Below are 27964 nucleotides of genomic sequence, written 5' to 3'. Positions count from 1 at the left end.
CCTATAAAAAATAAATGCCTATTTTGTCCAAACAGATGTCACATATGACAGTGTAAGCCCAAACACCAAATGTTTCTCCTTAAGCAAGTCTTACATGTAGATTGAATACAAATCTACATAAATCTGCATTTCTTGGTCCTTATAGGCAGAATATCATGTATTGTGAAGCATATCAATGAGGGTGACTAGAGAATATTGAAAGAAGGAAGAACAACAAAAATAGATCCATACTGATCTCTGAATGGCTTCCCTGGTGGCTCAGATGAAAAAGAATCCACCTGCAGTGCAGGAGACCCAGGTTTGATCCCTGGGGTTGGGAAGATCGCATGGAGAAGGGAATGGCTACCCACTCCAGTATTCTTGCCTGGAGAATCCCAGGGACAGAGGAGCCTGGTGGTCTCCAGTCCAAGGGGTCCCCAAAGAGTTCGACATGACTGAGCGACTAACACTTTAACTTTAAACCTCTGAATGGAGTCAGAGAATAACGTATTACCATGAATCATTATAATCCTATCAGCATTTTATTTCAGAGGTACCATGTGTCGTGTCACCTTGGCACTAAAAATAGAAGTTATTTTATATAGCAGAAGTAGCAGCTGAGAAATTCGACTTGGCTTTAGCAATTCACTTAACCCCTTATAATTCAGTCCACCTTTTTTCCAAGTGAGGTTTGGACTAAATAATCATTAACGATCTTATTGATACTAAATCCGGGATTATTTAAGTACTTACTGAATGATAGTTGTTTGATAGTTGTTGGCAGGTATTAGGCTAAATCCTTTGGGAAATACTAAGATACATATGTCACAACCCCTGGCCTTCAGGAGAAGATAAATCCAAAAGTGCAAATGCATACACAAATACCATATTATATAGATATATATTGTAAGAACTAGATAAAAGAATCAATTAAGTGAGAGAGAAGATTATTTCTGACCTGGGCGATTGAGAATGAATGCATAAAGGATCACGAGTTATGATACTTTACTCTTCGGTAAGATTTTGATAGACAGCCACGACGAAGAGAATAATGTACCCCATCAGCCTAAGTTGAAATACAGAGATGAGAAAACATGAAGTGTGTTTAGGAAAGTACAAGTTGTGCCTGTGTGCCCAGTCACTCAGTCGTGTCTGACTCTGCAACCTCATGGACTGTAGCTCACCAGGCTCCTCTGTCCATGGAATTTTCTGAGCAATAATACTGGAGTGAGTTGCCATTTCCTCCTACAAGGGATCTTTCTGACCCAGGGATCAAACCTGCTTCTCCTGCATTGGCAGGTGGATTCTTTATCACTTAGCCACCAGGGAAGCTAAGTTAGCCAGCTTGATTAGAGTAATGGGAAAGGAAGTGGAAAATATTTCTAGAGGTAACATTATGAGTGGTCTAACCTACAATTTAAGACAAGTATTGTAAATTTTTGAGACAGGGAGACCAACCGGCTACAGTTTCTTCAGAGAACACATACAGGCGTAGAAGAAGCTAAGCATAAGAGAGGAGATCTGATGCTGAAATACCAATAAGGAAACTATTACACTCATCCAGGTAGAAGGTAGTTAGGACCAGAAGTAGGGCAGTGGCAATCCAATGAAATGGTTGGGGCAGGTGAAAGGAAGGATACATGCAATTCAATAAATGATTGGATAAATGTAAGATTGGAACCAGTGTGGCTGGAAAAACAGAGGCACCTTTAATAAAAATTGCTGAGGCAAGAAGTTGATTTTTTTGAAGTAATAAGATGAGCTAATTCCCCATCTTTCAACAAATCCTTCCCACTTATGTAGCAGCAATTTTGGTATAATAGCAAAGATAGAATATTCTCTGTGAATTCGCGTCCTTTTCTTGCAGGCCATTATAGTTTCTTAGGGATTTTTTTTTTTTTTTTTGGTGAATGATTGTGAATCCAGATTGCCTTGTGTGCTCATTTGGGGAAGGATGGGAGTATATGATAGAATGGAAAAAAGTGTTTGTTTTTTTTTTTTCAGAATATCATGAAGATTAGAAGAGCAGGATTTTACTTTAGATTTGGAAAAGCAGTTCAAGAACAAATGATCCATATCAAGAATTGTAATAATAGGAAATGATATCAAATTAAGTGTACCCATATACTAGGAACTATGGGGAAATAAGTGACAGAATTTTGATTACACAAACAAAGCATGAACATATGATAGCTCTAATTAAAACTGCTATTTCTCCCTTCTCTTAACTGTAGTAGTTGACCAGTGCTCCACTTCATCTGAGTTGATAATCTGCACTTTCTAGAGTGGGGAGTGAGAAAGGGAGAGAAAGTAAAGGACAATTTATAATTAGTGAAGAGGGAGCTTAGGAGAAAAAAACAGAAGATTTGGAAATACTATCAGTTCAGTCACTCAGTCGTATCCGACTCTGCAACCCCCATGAATTGCAGCACGCCAGGCCTCCCTGTCCATCACCATCTCCTGGAGTTCACTCAGACTTACGTCCATCGAGTCCATAATGACATCCAGCCATCTCATCCTCTGTCGTCCCCTTCTCCTCCTGCCCCCAATCCCTCCCAGCATCAGAGTCTTTTCCATGAGTCAATTCTTCGCATGAGGTAGCCAAAGTACTGGAGTTTCAGCTTTAGAATCATTCCTTCCAAAGAAATCCCAGGGCTGATCTCCTTCAGAATGGACTGGTTGGATCTCCTTGCAGTCCAAGGGACTCTCAAGAGTCTTCTCCAACACCACACTTCAAAAGCGTCAATTCATCAGCACTCAGCCTTCCTCACAGTCCAACTCTCACATCCACACATGACCACAGGAAAAACCATAGCCTTGACTAGACGGACCTTTGTTGGTAAAGTAATGTCTCTGTTTTTGAATGTGCTATCTAGGTTGGTCATAACTTTTCTTCCAAGGAGGAAGCGTCTTTTAATTTCATGGCTGCAATCACCATCTGCAGTGATTTTGGAACCCAAAAAAATAAAAGTCTGACACTGTTTCCACTGTTCCCCCATCTATTTTCCATGAAGTGATGGGACCAGATGCCATGATCTTCATTTTCTGAGTGTTGAGCTTTAAGCCAACTTTTTCACTCTCCTCTTTCACTTTCATCAAGAGGCTTTTTAGTTCCTCTTCACTTTCTGCCATAAGGGTGGTGTCATCTGCATATCTGAGGTTATTGATATTTCTCCCGGCAATCTTGATTCCAGCTTGTGCTTCTTCCAGCCCAGCATTTCTCATGATGTACTCTGCATAGAAGTTAAATAAGCAGGGTGACAATATACAGCCTTGACGTACTGCTTTTCCTATTTGGAACCAATTTGTTGTTCCATGTCCAGTTCTAACTGTTACTTCCTGACCTGCATATAGGTTTCTCAAGAGGCATGTCAGGTGGTCTGGTATTCCCATCTCTTTTAGAATTTTCCACAGTTTATTGTGATCCACACAGTCAAAAGCTTTGGTTTAGTCAATAAAGCAGAAATAGATGTTTTTCTGAAATACTATATAAAGCTCTAAAAACAATTTTTAAACAATCTTATAGTGTATAGGCAGTGATTTTTTTTTTTCCTTCTGATTCCTACATAGCATCAGAGAACAGAAAAAGTGCTGCCAAATTATACTTCCACATGAGGGACTTCTCAGTGTCAAATTACCTGCATGAGAAACTTGTTTTAAAAGAAAAACCTGTTTTGGGGACTCTATGACAACCTAGAAGGGTAGGATGGGGAGGGAGTTTTGGGAGGGAGGAGACATGAGTGTTCCTATGACTGATTCTTGTTGATGTATGACAGAAAATCGCAAAATTCTGTAAAGCAAATATCCTTCAATTTACAAAATTAAGTGGCAAAAAAAACCCTGTTTTGTGTGTCATATTACTTTTCCAATGAGTATTCTCCTTTTGCATTAGAATTTGAAGTGTTGGTTTTATCTTTTCCATGTAATTATTTGGTTATATGTAATTATTTAGCTGCCTTTAGAGTCATTACTTGGGAAAGTTAGACTTTTCTCTAATTCAGCATTTCTCTAAGGATTTTAGTCTTCTGTAGTTATATCTAAGAAAGGTCTCTGGGAACAATTAGGTTGAGAATTTGCTGGGTTAAACATTGTTAAACAAGATTTTTTAGTGGAGGTGGGGGAGGGTATGAAATATCAGAGACTTAAACAGGCTAACAGCAGTAAAGAATCTGCCTACAGTGCTGGAGATTCAGGAGACCTGGGTTCAGTTCCTACGTTGGGAAGATTCCGCTGGCAGAGGAAATGGCGACCCACTCCAGTATTCTTGCCTGGAGAATCTCATGGACAGAGGAGCCTGACAGGCTAAAATCCATGGGGTTGAGATGAGTTGAACATGACTAAGCAACTGAGCACACACATACACATATATATGATCCAACTAAGAGGAAACTACATTTAGCAGCAATTCACAAACTTATTTTACCACCATCCTTTTCTCATGAAATCTTTTTCCGAACCATTGTTCCTCAGAACACTGTTCCTTAAATTTACAGATAAATTCAAAAAAGAGATAATTGACTCATTCAAAGTTGCATTACTGTTGACTTAAAGAATTAGACTTGAATCAGGGTCTCCTACCTACCCTATTCAGATTGGCTTCCTTTTTTCCCCAAAATTCAGAAAAGTCTTTAAGAATTGCTAGGTGGTGCTTGAACCTAGATCTGTTGCGTACAAGGGAGTTCAGAAAAATAAATAAAATTAGAATGATTTAATTACTTTATTGTTGTTTGAATTGGCACATAGGTTGAAAGAGCTGATTATTATTTGTAACCTAAGTTACATTTTTCCAATCAGGAAATTTTTAAAAAAAATCGTTATTCTTCAAATTCCAAAAAAAAAAAAGCTATAATGGTACAATAATGTGTGTATCCAAGAGCTTCCCCACTTTCCCCCCAAAAAAGATTGGAGAAAATGACTGTATATAATTTTCTGTCAGTTATTCCAGACCCCATAACTATATCAGTTAAACATGTACCATTGAAAAACTTCTCTGAATATTGTGGTAGATACACTGTTCTTCCCCTTAATTCTTTTACTCAGCAGTATTACAGATTTATCTTGCCTGCAGTAATACATGTAGATCTTTTAGTGACTCAGTGGTATTACATTATGTAGCTTTATTATAATGTATTTAATCAGTTCCCCATTGGTGGACTTTAGGGTGATTGTTGTTTAGTCGCTGTGTCCCCTTTATGCAAACTCATGGACTGCAGCCCTCCAGCTTCCTCTGACCATGGGATTTCCCAGGCAAGAATAGTGGAGTGGGTTGGCATTTCCTTCTCCAACCCACTGATTCAACCCTTGTCTCTTGCATCTCCTGCATTAGCAGAAGCAGGCAGATTCTTTATGAAATGGTATGAGTTTATTCTTTCACTGCCACATTATTACAACAGGAAACTTTTAAATGATAGCCCTTTTACTGAACTTGAAAAAAAATGATTTTATACTTAATAATGAATAACTGGAGATGTCTTGCTATGTTAATCTTAAAATCATGAGATAATTTATAAAGCATTAATAATAATCATAATCTCTTTTTCTCTCTTCCTCTTCTGCTCTTCTCAGAGCAAATTATTCATGGAAGGATTTAGAAGCCTAAAAGAAGGAGAACCAGTGGAGTTCACATTTAAAAAATCTTCCAAAGGCCTTGAATCAATACGGGTAACAGGACCTGGTGGGAGTCCCTGTTTAGGAAGCGAAAGAAGACCCAAAGGGAAGACACTACAAAAAAGAAAACCAAAGGGAGACAGGTAATCATTTTACTTTGTTAGTCTGTGAGTTTATTTGGAAAAGATTTCTGAAATCTCAATTTATATTTTTATTATGCTATTAAATCTAGCCACAATAAAATAAAATGCCACCACTGAGTGTTTGAATAGAATTTATCAGAAATATAGGCTATCCTGCAATTTGAACTCTTCTACAGAATATATTTAACTGAGCCTTCAGCATTAGGCACTGGGCAGTCCCTTAACCACTATTTCCACCAGACTATTCAGATAGGTGAAGTTCCCAATAGACAGAGGTAGGTGCCCCTCAGTACATCCTAACACTTCACCTGTTTTTTTCAAATGAGAATACATTTATTGTTTTGACTGGTTTGAAAGATAATTCACTAGTGAAAATTCAAATATTAAAAAATCACCAAATATCTTAACTACAGGTGGATGGGAATCATGATATATGTGCAATGTTTTTGATTTTGCATTTTTTTTCACTTAACAGTGTATTGTGGAATATTTCATGTCAGTCTTTATCATCTATGTAAATTCCCATTGTGTGAATGTAACAAAATTTAATCAAGGCTCTGTTAAATTAATGTAAGTGTTAAATTTAGGCTATTTCCAATCTTTTTAATTTACCAATAGCATCGTAGTAAGAATACTTATATGTATATTTTAAAAATTGTCTGATTCTGTCATTAGGGGATACATACCTAATACTGAAAAATCTGGATTAGAGACTATGCCCTTTAAAATTTTGGTATCTATTTCCAAACTGTTCTTCAAAGATAAGGTCAGTGGATAACCCCTTTAAAAGTGGGACTGTTCATTGAATAATGTCATCTTTTAAGTTGTTGCCAATTACATAGGTTAAGAAATGCAGCTCATTTTTTCCCTTTGCATCCTTTCACTAAGGTTAAATATATTTTCGTATGTTGATTTTCATTTGTATTTTTTTCTTCTATGAATTGCATGTTCTTTGTCCTCTGCTTATTTCTTCTGAGATGTTCATTTGTTATTGTTGATTTCTAAGTTCTCTCTTTAGGAAAAAAAAATCGCAGTTTTCCTCTTTCCTATGCTGGGAAAAACTCAGTTCTTCCATGTTGTGTTTCACTCCTTCCTGTCTCCATTACTTTTACACAGAACATTTAACTTCTGATAACCAAATGTGTGGAGGTTTTCCCCCACACCAAGCAATTCTCCACAATCCAGCTGGATGTTCTACAGTTGAACTCAGTTTTACAGCATCTACCTGGAGATAGTATCAGGCCCCACAGGTTAAGGGCTCAGTCTTACAAGACCATCCTACCATATTTCAGATGCTGATTGCCTTGCAACTTCTTTCTCAGTTGGCTTTAAATCAGAGGTTTCCAAGACCCCCTCTTCAGGTTTGATTAATTTGCTATAGCAGCTCACAGAACTTAGAGAAACCCTTACATTTACCAGTTTATTAAAGATTATGATAACAGCAGATAAAGGATACAGATAGAGATATTTTACATAGGGTGAGGTCGAGGAGGGTCCCAAGCATAGGAGATTCTGTTCCCAGGGGTTTGGGTGCTTTATCCTCCCAGTGTGGATGTGTATGCCAGTCTGGGAGCTCTCTGGATCTTTACTTTTGGAATTTTGTGGAGATTTCATCATATAGACTTGATTTTCAGCCCCTTTCACTTCTCTCAAGAAAATTGGGATAGGGCTAAAAATTCCAAGCTTCTGGTCATAGCTTGGTCTTTGCAGTGACCAGCCCTCACTCATGAGCCATCTAGGAGCCCACTCAGTGTCTGTCACCTCATTAAATAGAAGACCCTCCTATCATGTAGGAAATTACAAGAGTTTCAAGAGCCCTGTGTCAGGAACAGACGTCAAAAACTGATAACAGATAAAGAGGTACTCCTAGTGTTCTTATCACTTATGAAATTACAAGGGTTTTAGGAGCTCTGTGCCAGGAACTAGGGGCAGAGACCGATACATTTCTTGTTATCTCACTTTCTCTTTGTACACTTACCATATTAATCTTTTTTCTCAAATAGATAGGAAATATCTGTTTCAGCTTATGAAATATACATATGTATGTGTGTGTTTGTATGTATTTTTTACATAATATACATATAAGTAAAATACCATATGATCAAATAGTATATGATAAAATATGATACGATTTACCTTGCAAATACTACGTAATCTCCCTTACATGTAGAATCTAAAAGCAAAAACCAAGGTCTTGTAAACAGAAAACAGATTGGTGGTTGCCAGAGGAGACTTGGGGACCTTTCATATGAATTAATATTAGAGTAATATTAAGAAATTGTTTATTTTGATGGGAATGATAAGGTGTGATTTTTTTGATTACTGATTCAGTCTCTTTTGATTACTTACTAGTAACTGATATGCTTAGATATTCTTTCTTCATGATACAGGCTTGGTAGGTTGCAAGTTTTTTGGAATTTATCTATTTATTTTAGTTTCTTCAATTTGTTGTTGTTGCTTATCACTAAGTCGTGTCCAATTCTTTTGCGACCCCATGGACTATAGCCCATCAGGCTCCTCTTCATGGGATTTCCCAGGCAAGGATACTGGAGTGGGCTGCCTTTTCCTTCTCCAGAGGATCTTCCCAACCCACGGATCGAACCCATGTTTCTTGCATTCGCAGGAGGATTCTTTACCATCTGAGCCACCAGGGAAGCCAATTTGTTTAATTTGCTTGTGTAAAATTGCTCATGGTAGTCTCTTATAATCTTTGTATTTCTGTTGTATCAGTTGTGATGTCTTCTCTTTCATTTCCAATTTTATTTATTTGAGTTCTCTTAAGTTTGGCTCAAGCTTTGCCTGTCTTGTTTATCTTTTCGAAATATCAGTTTCATTTATCTTTTCTGTTGTCTATTTAGTGGTCTTTATTTTCTTCTTTCTACTAATCTGGACTTCGTTCATTTGCAACTTTTTGAAATTGACTTATTTTACTCAATATAATGGTTTTGAAATTTATCCAAGTTTTTGAATATATCCATACAGTATTTCCCTCTTATCTGCAGTTTTGTTTTCTGGGACTTCATGAAGCCCCAGAAAGTTATCCATGGTCAACAACTGTCAAAAACAGTAAATAGAAAATTCCAGGAATAAACAATTTGTAAGTTTTAAACGGTGCACTCTTCTGAGTACTGTGATGAAATCTTGCAGCATTTTCTTTGTCCTACCGGGGATCTGTATCATCCCTTTGTCCAGCATACACTGTCATCAGTCACTTAGTAGCCATCTTGTGTACTAGATGGACTGTCATGATACTGCAGTGCTTGTGTTCACATAACCCTTTTTTTAACTTACTAATGGCACCAAAGCAGAGGAATAGTGATGCAGGCAATTGGGATTTGCCAAAGAACATCCACGAAGTGCTTCTTTTAAGTGAAAAGAAGAAAGTTCTTGACTTAATGAAAAAAAAATTAAATGCTAAGGTTACTAATATATGAAGAAGTCTTCTGTGTGTGAAGTTGTGAGAAGGAAAAGGAAGTTTGTGATAATTCTGCTGTTGCACACCAAACTGCAAAAGTCATGGTCACAGTGCATGGTAAGTTCATAGTTAAGATGAGAAAGGCATTAAATTCATACAGTATGATGTTTTGAGTGAGAGAGACGTTCATGTAGCTTTTATTATACTATATTGTTATAATGTTTCTCTTATTAGTTGTTGTTAATCTCCTGGTGGCTCAGATGGTAAAGAATCTGCCTACAATGTGGGAGACCTGGGTTTGATTCTTGGGTTGGGAAGATCACCTGGAGAAGGACATGGCAGCCACTCCAGTATTCTCGCCTGGAGAATCCCCATGGAGAGAGGAGCCTGGTTGGCTGCAGTTCATGGGGTTGCAGGGTCAGACAGGACTAAACGACTAAGCACACATGCTAATTTATAAATTAAACTTTATCATAGGTATGTATATAGAAAAACATCTTATGTATAGGGTTTGGTGTTGTTCATGGTTTCAGGTATTTTCTCAGAGTCCTGAAATATATTAATATCCCCTACAGACAATGGGGGCTAGTGAGGGAATAAGGCGTTTAGGTAGTTTCAGTTTGACAATTATGAATAGAGCTGCTGCAAACATTTGTGCACAGGTTTCTGTGTGAACATAAGTTTTCATTTATCTAAGAGTGAGGCTGCTGGATAGTCTGGCTGTAAGTTTATGTTTAACTTTATAAGAACCTGCCAGATTTTTCTCCAGACTGATTGTATCATTTTGAATTCCCTCCAACAACATATGTGTATTCCAGTTGCTCAGCATCTTGACCAGCATTAGGTATTGTCAGTACTTCTTAGAGAATTTTAAGCATTTTAATCTCCAGTGAGATTTCATCATGGAATTTCCATTTCCCGAGTAGCTACTGATATTTACTGATATTTAGCTCCTTTTATGTTTTTGTGTCATCCTTATATCCTCATTAGTGAAGTGTCTGATCATACCTTTTGCCTATTTCATACTGGATTCTTTTCTTATTGTTGCATTTTGAGAGTTCTTTATATAAAATGTGGATATAAGTCCTTAGATATGTGATTTGCAGATATTTTTACCTGTGAGTTTATAGTTTATCTTTCCAATCTCTTACAGAGCAAAAGTTTTAAATTTTGGTAAAGATATTTATCAATCTGTTACTGTATGTCATGTTTAAAAAAAATCTTTGATTAACCCCAGGTTTGATTAATCACGAAGTTTTTTCCCCTGTATGAGGTGTGATGTTGAAGTCTAGGCTCATTTTTCACCTTTGAATAACATGAATTGTTGAAACACCATCTGTTGAAAACTCTATCATTTCAGGTTAAAAGATTAAAACTTTAAAGTTATATTATATAGTGTTAATACATTCAAATTTGGTTTCATCACTCAGAACTTATTTGTTCTATATATGTATATACATATAATAGAATTATATCTTGTGAATATTTATATTCTGTGGCAAGAAATAAAAATAATTTTAAAGATTGTCAATTTTAAATAAACTATTAATAGAAGAAAATGGGTTTACTTTTAAATTCTTTCTTAATTCTGCTGAATGCTGTTTAGTATGCCAATAGTAGTAGTGTCGTTATGTCATAGCAGTACATGTTAACTGGTTTTATTTTAACTCCTCATTTAAAATACTCTCTTGAAATTTTAAATGGGATAATTTTTTTATTTATATTTGCTGTTTACTTTTTTCTTATGTTCATTATCAGAGAGTAAAGAGGTTTAATGATCTTATAAAAGCTCTCTTTATGCTACTGATAAAACAAAAATTGTTGTTAATTAAAAATTTAAAAACTCATTCTCAAAAACTGGCTTATATTTGGTACCTTTTTATTCTTTGAAGAGCTGCAGTTTACTCTGAGGGAAAAAAAGTGACCTCTAATAGAATAAAATTGTGGGGGAAGATAGGAGAATGATTTTTTTGTCACTGTCTTTCCTATTTATATGAAATAATCATGTCAACCTATAATATAGAATTAAATATTTTATATAATAAAATTTTAGTTCAGATTAGTAAAAAGGATGTGAACTGAAACAAATGGTATGATAATGTTTCTATATGTAGGTTAAATGATTTTAATCCTTTGAGAACAAAAATATGTGTAATTTTAAAAATATTTGAAATGTGTATATATATGATAGGTATATACACATTGAGTGTATACATAAAACTGTTTTTTTAATTTATGTTGTTTTTAAACCTCCTCTTTTATTCTGATTTTTTTCTAGCAGAGTGACTATCTTCTTTGTTCTCCTGAACCTTCCACATCTTTTGACCCAACCACACAGTCCAAGAAGTGCTATTCATAATAATAATGCAGGTTCCTTTTCAACAATGTTTACTTGAGATTTACAAAATAACTTAGAAAATAATGTCAACGTTGTGTTGCTTTTATTCTATTTCAAGCAGTAATACGTTTGCATCACTGCATTGGCACATGAGTAAGCTTCCTGATTTTCTACATGAGTTGAAGTTTAAATGTTTTTTGTTTAGAAAGAAGGCTGATTGTTAAGATGTTCGTTATTACTGCTTTTGGCATGGAAGTGCAGGAAATTCCTTTTATTTGTTCATGTTAGAAATACTTATTAATGTATCATTTTTAAGATGTTTTCATTTAGACTTAAAAATTGATTATGAAATTTGAAAATCATTATAGTTCAGTATTAAAATGGTGTTAGAATGGTACATTATGTTTTATTTACCATCTATGGCCAGAACAAGGTGAATGTAAATAGAAATTCATTATATATGTCTAAATTATTCTCTGTTCTAAGAGCTTACTTGTCTTTTAAAAAAAATTAGAGCAGTACAATAGAAGAATTATTTTTTACAGGGTCCTAGTTTTGTGGTTTCAAATTCTTTAAATTTGCAAGGTTTTGAAGTCTTAATGATTTTTTTTTTTTGCTTTTGTTTTTAATCTATTTACTTTGTCCTCATTGAAGGACTGTATATTTTCACTTGTCTATTAAAAAGAAAAAAATATTTATTTAATGCCCTCATTCACCTTTAGAGCAAGGGGGCTCAAAATTGACTGGTGGTATGCCTCCTCCACACCTCTCCCCACAAACCTCTATGGCAAAATAATCTCTTCCTATTATCTCTGTGGTATAATGTGAAGTTCTCTAGGTACTTTATAGTTAGGAATTCTAGTGCTATATTTTTGAAATCCACATAGCATTTCCAGAAATAATGAAGCCATACCTAGGTTTATGGTGCTATTTTATTAAGGATATCTGTTTTATATTAAAAGTTCTCCCAGTGATTATTTTTAATTTATTATGTCCCAGAACCTGCTCCCAAAAGAAAAATAAAAATGTTGAAGATGTTTGAAAAATGTAAATCAACAAATTCCAATAAATAACTGTTTCACCCTGATCCTTGTGTGATTAGATTTAGGAATTTGCTGTTTAGTAGGTTCCTATTGTGGAAGAGAAATCTCTCAGGCATGAATTGATAGTTCAGATCCTTTGAGGTCTGTCTAGTCTGACCTATGACCCCTATTCTTACAAGGTCAACATCTGAGGGCAGGAGATTAAGGCAGTTTAAAGACTGGAATGGTAAATGGAATGGAAAAATTAGCCAGCACATTTTGGGTGCAAAACATCAAAGTCATCAAATAGTTTGCTTATTTTAAACCTGGCTTGTGGTTGTAACAAGCTAATTTTACTCTGTTTTCTGGAATCAGAAAAATTTAATAATCATAATTCTCAAGATTCTATTTATATGTTATTAACTGTATAATACAAATTAATAAAGCTTAATCTTTTGAAATATCAGGAAATGTGGAAATGTCACAATTTCAGTACATTTTAGTTTTTCATTCAACTTAGATGCTTAATTTAAATTAAAATTAGGAACATATTTACTTTAGCTTTGAATGTGAAATAGTTTTATTTTATCAACATGTTGAATAAAATATATGTTCAGTTGTATATAATTTAAAGTGACCAAGGCTTTAGTTGTAACTATATGCTATTGACTTTTAAGAAAAATCTCTTTTTAAAAAGTAGAGATGGAAAATAAAGTAAATTGGTTAAGCGGAGACAGTTTCCCTTTTTTTCCCCCTTGTTCCTAGACTTTGCTCTTTCATATTTTACCTCTTTCCTGCTTATGCCTTTAATTGTATGCTTTTCATTGTAATTTCAAAATAGACTTTAAATCTTAATTCCTAAGTTTTGGTTTGTAGTAAGCAATTCCCACCACCCTTTTACATTTGTTTGTAGCCTGGACAGCTGTGAATTTGCATCTTCTGCTTCCCTACTAATTACTGGCAAGGACTAGAGTTGAATAACTGAACTGTTGAGTCCACATTTCCATTCATTCATACAGTGACTAAGGAAATTAGTAACACCAAAGGAATACCCGAGTCTCCTTAATTCTCCTGCATTTTTTATTCTCCCCCAAATTTTCCTTATTATATACTTAATTTTAGGGTGCTTCCTTTCTTCTTGTGATTACTTGGCTAGAGATCTCTTAATGAGGCAATTATGGTTGTTTCCTTCATTCACATTATTTCAGCAGATGCTCTCCCTGCTGAGACCTCTGTTCAGACCAGGCAGACAATGTGCGGTTCTCATCACCCTCCACAAGACATTGTGTGGGCTGAGTTTCATTTGGCGCTGCATAGGTCTCCCAAGATGACTGATAAAAATGGTCAGAAGCCAAGTGGCAAATAATCACAATTGTTGATTTTCTGATTGCTGTTTTATTCTAATCAAAATAAATACTAAAGTAATGCCTATTAGGGGAAAAAAAAGGTCCAGAAGCAACTCATAATAAGTAGAAGTTGGGTGTCTAAACTCTGATATTTAAGGATCTGAAAGTGTAAAGCCAAACTTACAGCTCTTAGATTTGGGAAAGATTTTAGTTTTCTTAAACAAGACTCAGAACACACAAACTATAAGGGATAAGGTTAAATTGACTATTTCAGAATTCAAAACTTCTACCTGACAAAGATTTCAGTCGGGGAGATAGTACCACTTTAAGGGTTATGAAAACCAAAGATTTAGAACTTAGACAAATGTGGGAGAGTTGGTGGGGAAGGGAAGAGTCAGCTCATTAGAGAACTGTTCACTAACCAGTCTTCAGAAGCCCTGAACTAGATAGACAAATCAGAGCTTGCAGGGAAATCTGAAAAGCCAAGCATATCTGGCATTGCAGAGGAACTGGGGAGAGCTGTGGAATCTGCTGCCTCTGTGTTGCCACAACCTCTCTGGGTTTGCAAAGAGCTCATGGGATCTGAGTCAGACATGATTAAGTCACTGAGCATGCACATGCTCTGGGTTTGCAAACAAGTGATGGTGTCAGGCTGGTGGTCAGCAGGACCAAATTTGGGAAGACAAGCTAGGTACAGAGCGCCACAGAGGACACACTAGGGCATGCTGGGCAGACTCTGGGCTGCTGTGTCTCACCATGATACCCTTCCAAGAACTGTAGCTTCTTTATTTTTGCTTTCTTTTGTAGGATACCGAGTTCTCTTTTGGCTGACTCCAGCTACCTTTATCAATCTGGATTGCTTTTAAAAATCTCACTATAATGTTAAATAATAAAGCAAGTTGCAGAGTGATCCATGCAGTATTATTCAACCTGGAATCATCCAGGAAAAAGACTCTGGGAAGTATAGTTACCAGACATAACCAAATTGACATAAAATAGTCCAGCACCAACAGTGTAAACCAAGTCAGAAAATACAATATAGGGTGGGAAAAGATATTTGCAATGTGTGTAGTGTGAAAGAATTAATATCCATAATGTATAAAGGATGACAAATCAAGAAGAAGTAAAAGCCCAAATGAGCAAATACACAGCTACCTTTATCAATCTGGATTATTTTTAAAATATTGATAGTTAAAATTTAATTTAAAAATTAAATTTTAATTTTATTAAATTTCAGATTTAATCTGTTAATTTTTTCAGTTAATAATCATTTTAATTGCTTCCCTTCTCTTTATTGTGAATAGCATTGGATTATATCAAAAGACTTCATCTGTTAACATAATTCTGTAATTTTTTACTTCAAGTTATTGATAAAATGAATTACATCTACAAAGTCTGTGAAGTTGAATAACTCTTACATTCTTGGGGGCGGAGAAACCCATCTTAGTCATGACATGCTAATGTATTCAGTTTCATAATGTTTATTTGTCTTCATGAACTTGGGCTGTAAAATGTGTTTTCCTCATCATATTTTATAATTAAGTTTACTTTGTTTCATGTTTTAGGGAGGTTTCTGTCTATTTCTATGTTGTGAGGAATTTTAATATACATAAGAACTAAAGTTGTTGTTTAATCACCAAGTTGTGCTCGACTCCTGTGGACTATAGCCTGCCAGTCTTCTGTCCATGGGATTTCCCAGTCAAGAATACTGGAGTGGGTTACCATTTCCTTCTTCAGGGGAACTTCCCTACCCAGGGATCAAACCCAGGCCTCCTGTGTTGGCAGGTGGATTCTTTACCACTGAGTGATCAGGGAAGCCCCAAGAACTAAAGTACTGGTCTCCAAATTGGAAAATCTACACTCTAATAGATAGACAAGGTAATAGATTCATTTTCTTCATACATGAAACAAATACGTCTTGATACTATTTTATTTATATTTTGTTTTATTATGTATAGTAGCACACGTCCACTTAGGGCTCCCCTCATGGCATGGCTGGTAAAGAATCCGCCTGCAATGCTGGAGACCTGGGTTCGATCCCTGGGTTGGGAAGATCCCCCGGAGAAGGGAAAGGCTACCCACTACAGTATTCTGGCCTGGAGAATCCCATGGATTGTATAGTCCATGGGGTTGCAAAGAGTTGGACACAGCTGAGCGACTTTCACATGCATCTACTTTATGAATACAAACAAATATATGTATATTGGGATGGATATTCAAAAATATTTTACTGATAAGTGTGTGTGATCAAAATGGCTTGGAACCCGCAGCTTAGAAGGTTATAGAATGGAGCTACAAAACATCTAAGCCCCTCATTTGCCTTTTATAGTTTAAAAATTTTAATTTTCAGAGTCTTTTTTATTAGGTTTTTATGCTTCCTATAGGTCAAATTTAGTATATTTTGCTGGGGAATTATTTACTTCCTTTACATTTTCTCATGTGCTCAGTCCCATCCGACTTTTGGTGCCCCCATAGAGTGTAGCTCACCAGGCTCCTCTGCCCATGGAATTTTCCAGGCAAGAATACTGGAGTGGTGTGCCATTTCTTCCTACAGGGGATCTTTCTGACCAGTGATTGAACTCGACTTTTGCATCTCCTACGTTGGCAGATGGACTTTTTACCACTAGTGCCACCAGTATATATAGCCATAAAGTTGCAGTGAGAGTCACTTAATTCTTTTAGTCTCTTCCATTTATGCAGTTGGATTTTAATACTCTCTAGGATTTTACATTTTTATTTTCTCTCTTCCTGTTCAGGCTTCTTGAGGATTACCTTTTCAAAGAATTAGCTTTTCTCTTGTTTATAGTTTCTGCTGCTTTTGTTGGTTTTCTGTACTTCTTTTCTTTCAGATCTTACAGTAAAGAGTCTTCAGCTTTTGTTAATTTTATTGTATTTTTCTATTTTCTGAAGTTGAGTATTTAACTTATTTTTAGTCATTATTTTTATTAACCATAAAGATTTCACTTAAGTATTCCTTTAAGAAAAGCTTCACTGTGTTGCAGTTTTGGGTGTGAATTTCTAATTATTTTCTAGATAACTTAAAATTTTCATTTTAGTATTCATTTTGCTTTCTGGTGGTTTATAGGGTAAAGAATCTTCCTGCAATGCAGGAGACTCTGGCTTAATCCCTGGATCAAGAAGATCCTCTGGGGAAGGGAATGGCTACCCACTCAGGCATTCTTGCCTAGAGAATTCCATGGAGAGAGAAACCTGGTGAGCTACAGTCTGTGGGGTCGCAAAGCATCGGACTTGCCTGAGTAACTAACACTTTCATTTTTGCTTCAAGGATTATTTCATATTTTTTGTCCATCTGGCTGGAGATATGTTGGTTACTACTCCTTCTGGTGTGAATAATATGAACCAAGAAGGCAGTGGTCGCTGTACCAACATTACATGGAAATGTTGTTAGAAATGCAGATTCTCAGGCCTCATCAAGATGTACCTCAGGATATGGACCTCAGCAGTCTGTCTTTTATTTTTTAACAAACCCTCCAGGTAATTTTGATGTGCTCTGAAGTTTGCAAACCACTGGTTCCTCCTTAAGGAGGAAAAGAGGAAAGGTATTAACACAGAATTTTATAATTCCAAGAATTAGAATAGCTTTAGAGATACCTGAATTGAAGTGCTCAATCCACATGCCAGGAGGGACAGAATTAACAGCAGTTCTAGCAGAGGCCCAGGATAGAGTCTATGGCTAACCTGTAATGTGGGACTCTAATTTGTTAGACAGAAGTCATTTGCCTACCCTTGAGCTGAGGAGTGAGGTGAGCCCTATCCAAATCATAAGGATTTAAAGTAGAGGAAAGAGAAGTCTCCAAAAGAAACCAAAGTGCTGTTATGAAAAGAAATGTTGGATGAGTTAGGCAAAAGCAATTGATATCCATAAAACAGTGCTATCCAGAGAAGCAGGTCTGCAAACTGTTTGCTTCCGTTCTTGAACACTAGGAACTTGTGCTGTAATGTAAAACATCGTACTTCCTTCACTGATAAAGTCATAGTACAAAAACAGGGTTGCCTGTGCTAAATATCCATTTCTTTATGTGTTTAGAAATTTTCTACTGTAATTTGTTCACATATTTCTTTTCTTATTTCCTTTTTCTCTTTTTAGAGCCCTTTTATTCAACCATTAGTTTCAAAACTGGCCTTTAATGTTTCTTCTTTCCTTAGCATTTCCATCTCCTGTCTTACTTTTTGTTGTAAGATTGTCCCTCTTGAACTTCCAGAATATTGAGTTCTCAGGTGTTACTCGCTCCCTTTGCTGTACTTTCTATTTAAATTTAAAATCATGCTTTTAGTTCCAGACAGACTTTCCCCACCCTGTGCTGAACTAGCGATTTAGGGTAAAATTTTCTTCAGAGAAATTTCAGTGGGCGCGTTTTCTAAAGGTATGTGTTTCTTCATCAGATTACATTGTCCGTACGTTTTTCTCCCAACTGTTTATTTCTCAGGTCATGGTTTTCCTTCCCTCAACAAGAATACAGCGCTGCCTTTTAGCATTTCTTATGTAGAGGCAAATCTCTAAGCTGTGAAAGGTATAGTTTCTGCTGTTCTGAGCTGTCAGTAGACTGAAAACATGACCCTTCTGCTAAGGGAGATAGGGAGATGAGGGGATGGAGGGCAGAGAAGAGAAGCTTTATCTTCCTCTGCTTACTGAAGAATATATTTAATTTACCAAAAGAACAAAACACGAAAACACTTAGCAACAAATATTAATGAGAAATATGTAGGACCTAAATAGAGAAAATGAATGCTTTGTTAGCGTAAAAGAAAAGTAAACACGTCTAAAATCTATCCTGGATTCTGTTATCATTGTGTATGTGTTTGGGTACTATTAAAAGTGACGGTTTTTCCTTCTTTTATTTTTATCATCTTTTTTCTAAATAGAATTGATTTTGTTTAATAATTTTTCAAAGTATTTATGGTTTCCCATGTATGAAATGTTTTCACCTACAAATAATTCTATTTCATCTCTGATAAATTTTGGTGTATCTAATTTTACTGCTTTTTCATTTGTTGAGTTCCTGTGTTTTGTTTCTGTCTTTGTTTCTTATATGTCAGATAAATACTGATCTACATTTTTTTCTGGTTTATTTCTTTTAACTCTTAAATCCATCTAAAATTTGTTTTTAAAATTTACCTAAAATAAAGCTTCATTCTAAATTTCCCCATACTTAGGATCTCTTGTTTGAACTCTTTCTACTAATTTATGAAGTTTCTTTTGTTATATAATTATTTCTTCTATTATTATTTCTAATGTGTATGTTTCAGGACTCTAATTGTTTATCTTGATTTTTCTTCAACCAGTTGTCTTTATTTCTCTGTATTTTTAATACCTTTTAATACCTAGAAAACAAATCTCCCTTTATTACTCTTCTAAAATATTCTTGTAGCTCTTGGATGAACTTTAAATCCCTTTGTCAAGTCTTCCTGTCACTACCAAGAGAATCCCACTGGTATTTTGATAGGAATTCAAGTCATTTTATTCAATCCTGAGGTATAGGAATCCCAACTTTACAATTGATAAATCTGAGGAACAATACTATAAATAGAAATTTAAATTTTCATAATAGAGTCATAAGTCTGATCATAGCTGTAAACTATTACTTTATATACCTTGATCTTTTTTTCATGCTCTAAAAATTGTATTAATACAGTTATTGGATATTACTTAATTGCAACAGTTTAATATCTTTATATTTGTTCAAAATAATTTACCTCTATGTAATAAGTAAATTGGAGAAGGCGATGGCCCCCCGCCCAGTACTATTGCCTGGAAAATCCCATTGGTGGAGGAGCATGGTGGGCTGCAGTCCATGGGGTCGCTAAGAGTCAGACGTGACTGAGCGACTTCACTTTCACTTTTCACTTTCATGCATTGGAGAAGGAAATGGCAACCCACTCCAGTATTCTTGCCTGGAGAATCCCAGGGATGGGGGAACCTGGTGGGCTGCTGTCTATGGGGTCGCACAGAGTCGGACACGACTGAAGCGACTTAGCAGCAGCAGCAGCAATAAGTAAATTTGGATCTCTGGTGTATTTGAAAGATGTTGTTAAAGACAGAAGAGAGGGGACTTCCTGGTGGTCCCGTGGCTAAGACTCCGTACTTCCAATGCAGAGGGCCTGGCTTTGATCCCTAATCAGGGAACTAGATCCCATGTGCCGCGAAAAAGAAGCTCGCGTGCTGTGGCGAAGATATAAAATCCCATGTGCCACAACACAGCCAAATGAATAAATAGACTTTTTTAAATAAAGGGAACAATAATTCTATAGGTACATGTTTATGTATAGCAGTTAAACTGTTAAAAGTAGAAATAGGAAAAGCAGATAAATAATCCCATCACAGACTGAAAATTATGGGAGTAACTGAAGGCTTCGTTTGTTTCTTTGTCTATTCTAGGTATATTTTATATAGGTAGATCTGTTTAATTAAATACTGAGTGATCCTTTACCCGGTCATTTAAAATTATATTTTCTTAAGAAATTGAAAAGCTATCACGTCTGCAAACACTTGTGTGCTCAGTCATGTACAATTCTTTGTGGCCTGGTGGACTATAGCCCGCCAGGCTCCTCTGCCCGTGGAATTTTCCAGGCAGGAATACTGGAGTGGGTTGCCATTTCCTTTTCCAGGGGATCTTCCCAACCCAGGGGCAAACACTTGAGCCATGCTTTTAAAAAATCACTCATTTTTTGGCTCAGGAAGGAAGTCTGATGTCTTGTTGTGCATGGCCAGGCTCCTTTTCAAAGTCCGGTTGGTTGTATGCTAAGCAAAAACCTGGCCAGAACTCAGATCTGTAAACTTTACCACATGCCTCCAAATGGTCAGTATACAATGTCCTTGCTATCTAATACTGCTGTTTAAAAAATCTGAAGCTCCCATATTCTTTCATTCATGAACTGTTTTCCTTCTATTTGGCATTTTTTATAGTTATAATTTTGATCAATACTAAGTGGATTTTAATGTTTTAAAATCACTGTTTTTATATTATTGGGTCAATTATAGGCCTCATTAATTTAAAAAAATTGTTTCTTAAATCAGATATAGATTACCAAAATATCTGAGAAATGCTGATTTAGCCACTTTGTTTTATTAGGAAATTCAATACATGGTATAAAATGTAAGACTGTGTTTTACAAATGATGTAAAAGGTATGTAGGACTCATGTAGGCTAAGTAGGTATATCTAAATGAGAAAAAAAGCACTTATAATGGGAAGTTGTTAAGAGAGTCTTCTTTTTTTTTTTTTTAGTCTTTTTATTTATTTATTTATTGGAGGCTATGGCACCCCACTCCAGTACTCTTGCCTGGAAAATCCCATGGACAGAGGACCCTGGTAGGCTGCAGTCCATGGGGTCACTGAGGGTCGGACACAACTGAACGACTTCACTTTCACTTTTCACTTTCATGCATTGGAGAAGGAAATGGCAACCCACTCCAGTATTCTTGCCTGGAGAATCCCAGGGACGGGGGAGCCTGGTGGGCTGCCGTCTATGGGGTCGCACAGAGTCGGACACGACTGAAGTGACTTAGCATAGCATAGCATTGGAGGCTAATTACTTTATAATATTTTATTGGTTTTGCCGTACATTTACATGAATCTGCCACAGGTGTACATGTGTTCCCCATCCTGAACCCCCCTCCCACCTCCCTCCCAAGAGAGTAAATCTTAAAAGTTCTCATCACAGGAAAAATATTTTGTAACTCTGTAATGGATATTTTTGTGGTTGTCATTTCACAATATATAAAATGTTGAACCATTATGTTATACAACTGAAACTACTGAAATGTTGTATATCAGTTATAACTCAATTTTTAAGAAACAGATAATCAGGGGACACCTAGTTGTAATTGAATTATTAAAGAATATTTTGTTCTAGCTTTGTGTTCAGTTCTCTCAAAGGACTTTTTAAAAAAGATTCAGAGAAGCATATGTCATAGATCAAAAGGCCATGAGACCTACAATCTGAGTTACTTTGACATATAAAATCCATGAGAATAGGATATGATATCCCTTATTTCTTATTGTATATATAGTGTGATATATAACTAGGCTTCCCTTGCGGCTCAGATATCTAGTGTGGTATCTAACTAGTGTTTGGTAAATATTTCCAGTGTCTGTGTGTGGGTGTTTGTCTACATATGTATATATTCATATTTGCCTAAATATATGGTTATTTCATAACCTGATAATTTTTAGTCATTAATCTATTTTCCATTGTTACACATTTTTATCTTAACTGAAACCCATACCATATTCAAATTTCTTCTAAATAACTGCAAAATGTCCTCTTCAGGTGGTTCACATAACTAGTATCTAAAGTGGTGAATTTGTGAATTTCTCCCTCTATATTTGTCCATTTTTGTATGTATGCATAGAAGCATTTATAAATTGAGCTATTTTTCATTATGTAGCATACTCCTCTATTCCTAAGAATATATTTTTGCCTCAGTGTATATTTTTACTGTAAATATCAATAAAATCAGCTTTCTTTTGGTTAATATTTGTCTAATGTTCTAGTCTGCTGAAACTGCCGTAACCAAATACACAGATGGGTGGTTCAAATAACAATTTATTTCTCACGGTTTTAGAGGCTAAAAGTCTAAGATCAAGGTATAAAAGATCAAGGCAGGTTTGGTTTCTCCCAAGGCCTCTGTCCTTGGCTTGCAGATGGTGCCTTTTCACTATGTCCTCACAACCTGGTGTTTCTTCCTCTTCTTATAAGGGTACTAGTCATTTTGTATTACAGTATCACCCGTAAGACTTTATTTAACCTTGATTGCCATATATATGTGTGTGTGTGTGTGTGTGTGTGTGTGTGTGTAATTTTATTTATTTATTATTTTTATTTTTGACTCTGCTGGGCCGTCAATGATGTGTGCTTTTTTCTCTAGTTGCAACAAGCAGGGGCTACTTTCTAATGTTGCGGTGCATGGGCACCTCATTGTGGTGGCTTCTCCTGTTGCAAAGCATTGGCTCCTGGAAACACAGGCTTCAGTAGTTGTGGCACATGGGCTTAGTAGTTGGCGCTCACAGGCTCGAGAGCACAGGTGCATGGGCTTAGCTGCCCTATGGCATGTGGGGATCCTCCCAGACCAGGCATGGAACCCGTGTCTCCTTCATTGGCAGGTGAATTGTTTACCACTGAGCCATCTGGGAAGCCCCTTGGAGGGGATCAGTTCAGTTCAGTTCAGTCACTCACTCATGTCCGGCTCTTTGCAACCCAATGGACTGCAGCACGCCAGGCCTCCCTGTCCATCACCAACTCCCAGAGTTTACTCAAACTCATGTCCAGTTGAGTCTGTGATGCCATCCAACCATCTCATCCTCCATTGTCCCTTCTGCCGCCTTCAGTCTTTCCCAGCATCAGGCTTTTCAAATGAGTCAGTTCTTTGCATCACATGGCCAAAATATTGGAGTTTCAACTTCAGCATCAGTCCTTCTGATGAATATTCAGGACTGATTTCCTTTAGTATGGACTGGTTGAATCTCCTTGCAGTCCAAGGGACTCTCAAGAGTCTTCTCCAACACCACAGTTCAAAAGCATCAATTCTTTGGCACTCAGCTTTCTTTATAGCCCAAGTCTCACATCCATACATGACTACTGGAAAAACCATAGCCTTGATTAGATCAACCTTTGTTGACAAAGTAATATCTTTGCTTTTTAATATGCTATCTAGGTTGGTCATAACTTTTCTTCCAAGGAGCAGGCATCTTTTAATTTCATTGCTGCAGTCACTGTCTGCAGTTGGAAGGGATATATAAGATGTAATATAATTTCTTCCATCTCTTTTTTTTCAATCTATTTATATTATTTTGTTTTATATGTTCCTTATAAACATATATCTGATTTTTATATTTTTAAATCTAGTCTAACAATCAGTATTTAAACTTGTACATGTAGTCTGTACACATTTAATGCTGTTATTGATATATTTTTACTATAGGTTTTGTGCTGTCTATTCACTCTGGATTTTTTTCTTTTTTTTTTTATGTTGTTTTCCTTTCTCCTTTGCTTGATTGAAGTTTCAGTCATTTACTCTTTGTTTCACCTTTCCCCCTCAGTTGTATAGAAGTTATGTAATTTATTTCTAGTCTTTTATGATTCCCTTGAGATTCTCCCAGGCTTAACATAAGTTATCAAAGTCTAAAGTTCGTCTGCAGCTTAACTAAGGCTGATGTTCATCAGTAATGCACTGGTATAGTCATCATACTGATTATTTTATTGATCATTCTGATTGGCTAGTATCCATGAGGTAATAATTGTTAAATATTTTTAGTATTATTTCTGCTTTGATTCCTTTCCTTCAAACAGTAATACTAGAGTAAAGCCTAGGAAACTCCTCCAAACCTTTATGTTATGTTTCAATTTTTATTTTTTGACCTTATAAATAATTATTATCATAATTTGTATATTAGTCATTGTTACATACATGCTTAATGAATTGTATACTCCTTTTTTTTTTACATCTCTGACTTTCCTTCTGGGATAATTTTTCTCAATGTATATCTTTTGGAATTTTCCATAAGTACACCTGTTTGTAGTAAACTCTATTGTTTTTATCTCAGTATATCTTTATTTTACTCTGATTCCTAAAAACTAGTTTCCCAGGGTATGCATTTCTAACTAACAGATATTTTCTGTCAGCATTTTAAAGATATTATGATAGTGATTCTTGGTTTCCATTAATGTAGTTAAGATATCTGCCATCATTCTAGTTGCTGTTTCTTTGCAGATGATTTTTTTATGTCTAGCTGCTGATGAAATCTTTTTGTTCTAGGTTTTTACTGTTTCAGTATATTATGTATACATGTAGATTCATTTCTCTTTGTCTTGCTTAGTATGAGTAATAGTCCCTTATGTATATATTCCACGTTTTTCATCCCTTCTGGAAAATATTCAACCATTATATCTTCAAATATTACTTTCCGTTATTTTCTCTATGCTCTCTCTTTATTACACGTTTATGATGTACTTTAGACATTCTTACTCTATTCTCAATATCTCTTAAACTCTCTTTAAAATTTTTAATCTTACCTGTCTATGCTGTATTCCATGCAGTTTCTTCATACTGTCTATGCTGTATTCCATGCAATTTCTTCATATTTATTTTCCAGTTTACTAATCTAACCTTTAGCTGTGTCTAAGTGCTGTTTTATAACTCCACTAAGTTTGAAATGTCAGCAGTATTGGTTTGGTATCTAACAGTTCTCTTGAACTTTATATTTTCAAATATACCTGGTTATTTTTGCTGGTCTCTTGTTGATTGTTCATTTTTATAACTTCATCTTTTATTTCTTTATAAACTTTGTCTCTAGCTATTTAATGAGCTGTTCTTTACGATTTAAGTATTTTAGAAATCTAACTTGGTGGTTTGTTGTTTCTACTGACCCTTACCTCATGGTGATTTATTTCCTGGTGTCTCATCATCTTTGATTATAAGGTCATACGTGTTTGATTATAATCTATGGAAATAGTACAGAAGAAAAGTTATGACCAACCTAGATAGCATATTTAAAAGCAGAGACATTACTTTGCCAACAAAGGTCCGGCTAGTCAAGGCTATGGGTTTTCCAGTGGTCATGTATGGATGTGAGAGTTGGACTGTGAAGAAAGCTGAGCACCGAAGAATTGATGCTTTTGAACTGTGGTGTTGGAGAAGACTCTTGGAGTGTTGAGAGTCCCTTAGACTGCAAGGAGATCCAACCAGTCCGTCCTAAAGGAGATCAGTCCTGGGTGTTCTTTGGAAGGAATGATGCTAAAGCTGAAACTCCAGTACTTTGGCCACCTTATGTGAAGTGTTGACTCATTGGAAAAGACCCTGATGCTGGGAGGATTTGAGGGCAGGAGGAGAAGGGGACGACAGAGGATGTGATGGCTGGATGGCATCACCGACTCGATTGACGTGAGTCTGAGTGAACTCCGGGAGTTGGTGATGGACAGGGAGGCCTGGCGTGCTGTGATTCATGGGGTCACAAAGAGTCAGACACAACTGAGTGACTGAACTGAACTGAAAGTGAGAAAACTTTCCTCTAGAAGGAATTGTGTTTGCTTCTGCCTGGAACTATGGCTTTCCATAGTCTTGATTGTTATAACTAATTTGAAAGATCTTTGCCTTGGTATAGAAGAGGTGCTGCAGGGCCTATGACTCAGTCTCGTCACCTATTACAGCACTAATATTATTCATCCTTAGGGAAGCCCTGCCTTTCCAGCTTGCTTATAGCTCACTGCTCCTTGCTCTAACTTTCCTTTTTTTATTTGGGGAGGTTGTTACCTTTATTTTCTGCAAGCCTGGTATATGTGTTTTTTTTAATCTGCATTGTTTAGATAACCTGGTTGGTCATGTTGCTGGAAGCAGAAGTCCTTAATGTTCTCTTCAGCTGTTTCTGATCTACTTTTAAAAACATCCATTTACTTTTTAGTTCCAATTACATTTTAAAAAATTTCTAGGTATCCTGTTTATTTTTTTAATCTCTTTGCCTTTAGCTCATGATCATATTTTCAGTCATTTATTATTTCTCTAGATCAGAGGTTCTTTATGAGCACAGTTCTATCACACAGATGTTTGGAAATTTGTGGGGGAGATGTGGTTACTCTCCCTACAAATGGAGTCAGTGATGGGAAAGGGGTTTTTTATTATCTCCTCTGCTTTGGTCAGTAGTGGGAAGGGGTAGTTTAACTATTTAGGAATGTCAGATAATTTCATTGTGTGAGACCGTCTCAGAGGACCCACACATTGTCCTACCTCCATTTTAGTAATGTCTTCTTGATAAAGAGTTTCTTTGTGTCATTGATTTAACTTCAATTTTTGTTGAAACTCAACTGGCTGCACAAAGGTAGCATGTTTATGGATTCTTTTCTTTTATACTAACCAGTGCAAGTATCACCCTGTCTTGTTTATTGTATGAGAGTTGGGGCTGATTTTGCCCTGGCAGGGACATTTGGCAATGCCTGGAGACATGTTTGGTTGTTACAGTTGAGGAGCCGAGTTGCTCCTGGCATCTAGTGCTTAGAGGCTAGGGACACTGATGAGAATCTTACGGTATATAGGACAGCCCCCACAATAAGAATTTTCTGGCTTAGTGTCATAGTGCTGAGATTGATCAACCCTACTGTATCTTTGGGCTTCCCAGGTGGCTCAGTGGGTAAAGAATCTGCCTGCAATGCAAGAGACCCGGGTGATGCGGATTCGGTCTTTGGGTCGGGAAAACTTTATCTTTACAGTAACGCTTGAAATCAGGTGGTATCAGTCCTTCAACCTTGTTTATCTTTTTCAAAATTGCCTTGGATATTTAAAGTCATGAAGTCGCTCAGTTGTGTCCGACTCTTTGTGACCGCATGGACTGTAGCCCACCAGGCTCCTCCATCCATGGAATTTTCTAGGCAAGAGTACTGGAGTGGGTTGCCATTTCCTTCTCCAAGTCGTCTGCATTTTATAGAAATTACAAATAAACTTGTAAACTGGAAATTTGGTTGAGATTACATTTAATCTGTAGATTAGTTCAGTGAGAATTTATATCTTAATCGTTTTGAGTTTTTGGATTCATTAATCTGATGTATAACCATTTATTTAAGCTTTCTTTTATGTCTCTTAGGAATGTTTTACAGTTTTTAGTATTAAAAGCCTTCCATGTCTTTTGTTAAATTTTTTCTTGAGTATTTTATGTATTTGGATGCCATTATATATGATTTCCTTAAATTTTGTTTACCGTTTGCTGCTAGTATATAACAATACGATTGACTTCTTAAGTACTGTATTTATCTATTAATTCTGTTATCTTTTGTAGATTCCTTAGGATTTTATGTGTTAACAGTCATATTGTCTACAATGAAGATAACCCTTTTTTCATCTTTATGCCTTTTATTTCTTTCCTTTTTCTTGGTTTTATTTTCGATTTTTTTTTCTCCTTAGGAGTGATGGACATCATTACCTTCTCATTCTTTGGAGGAAAGTGTTCAGTATTTCAATATTAATTATTTTGTGATAATCCTTTGCCAGCTTGAGGAAGTTTGCTTCTGTTTCTAATTTCTGAAAAGTTTTAATTGTGAATGAATGTTGGATTTTCTCAAGTGCTTTTCTGTGAATATACTGAAATGATCAGCTGTTTTTATCTCCTT

The 27964-nt window shown here is 36.0% G+C and overlaps 1 protein-coding gene across 2 annotated transcripts in view; it reads left to right on the top strand.

Moving 5' to 3' along the window:
- LIN28B (lin-28 homolog B) overlaps positions 1-27964 on the top strand; it is a 121591-nt gene that overhangs the window by 68308 nt on the left and 25319 nt on the right. For both annotated transcript variants that reach the window (XM_068985409.1, XM_068985410.1), the window contains exon 3: positions 5545-5729. In XM_068985409.1, the coding sequence (XP_068841510.1) occupies positions 5545-5729 (185 nt within the window). The remainder of the gene's footprint in view (positions 1-5544; positions 5730-27964) is intronic.

This window comes from Capricornis sumatraensis, chromosome 13, assembly GCF_032405125.1.
Source record: "Capricornis sumatraensis isolate serow.1 chromosome 13, serow.2, whole genome shotgun sequence".
Lineage (NCBI taxonomy): Eukaryota > Metazoa > Chordata > Mammalia > Artiodactyla > Bovidae > Capricornis > Capricornis sumatraensis.
Note: the sequence above shows the minus strand (reverse complement) of the source record. Positions and strands in the feature narration are given on the sequence as shown.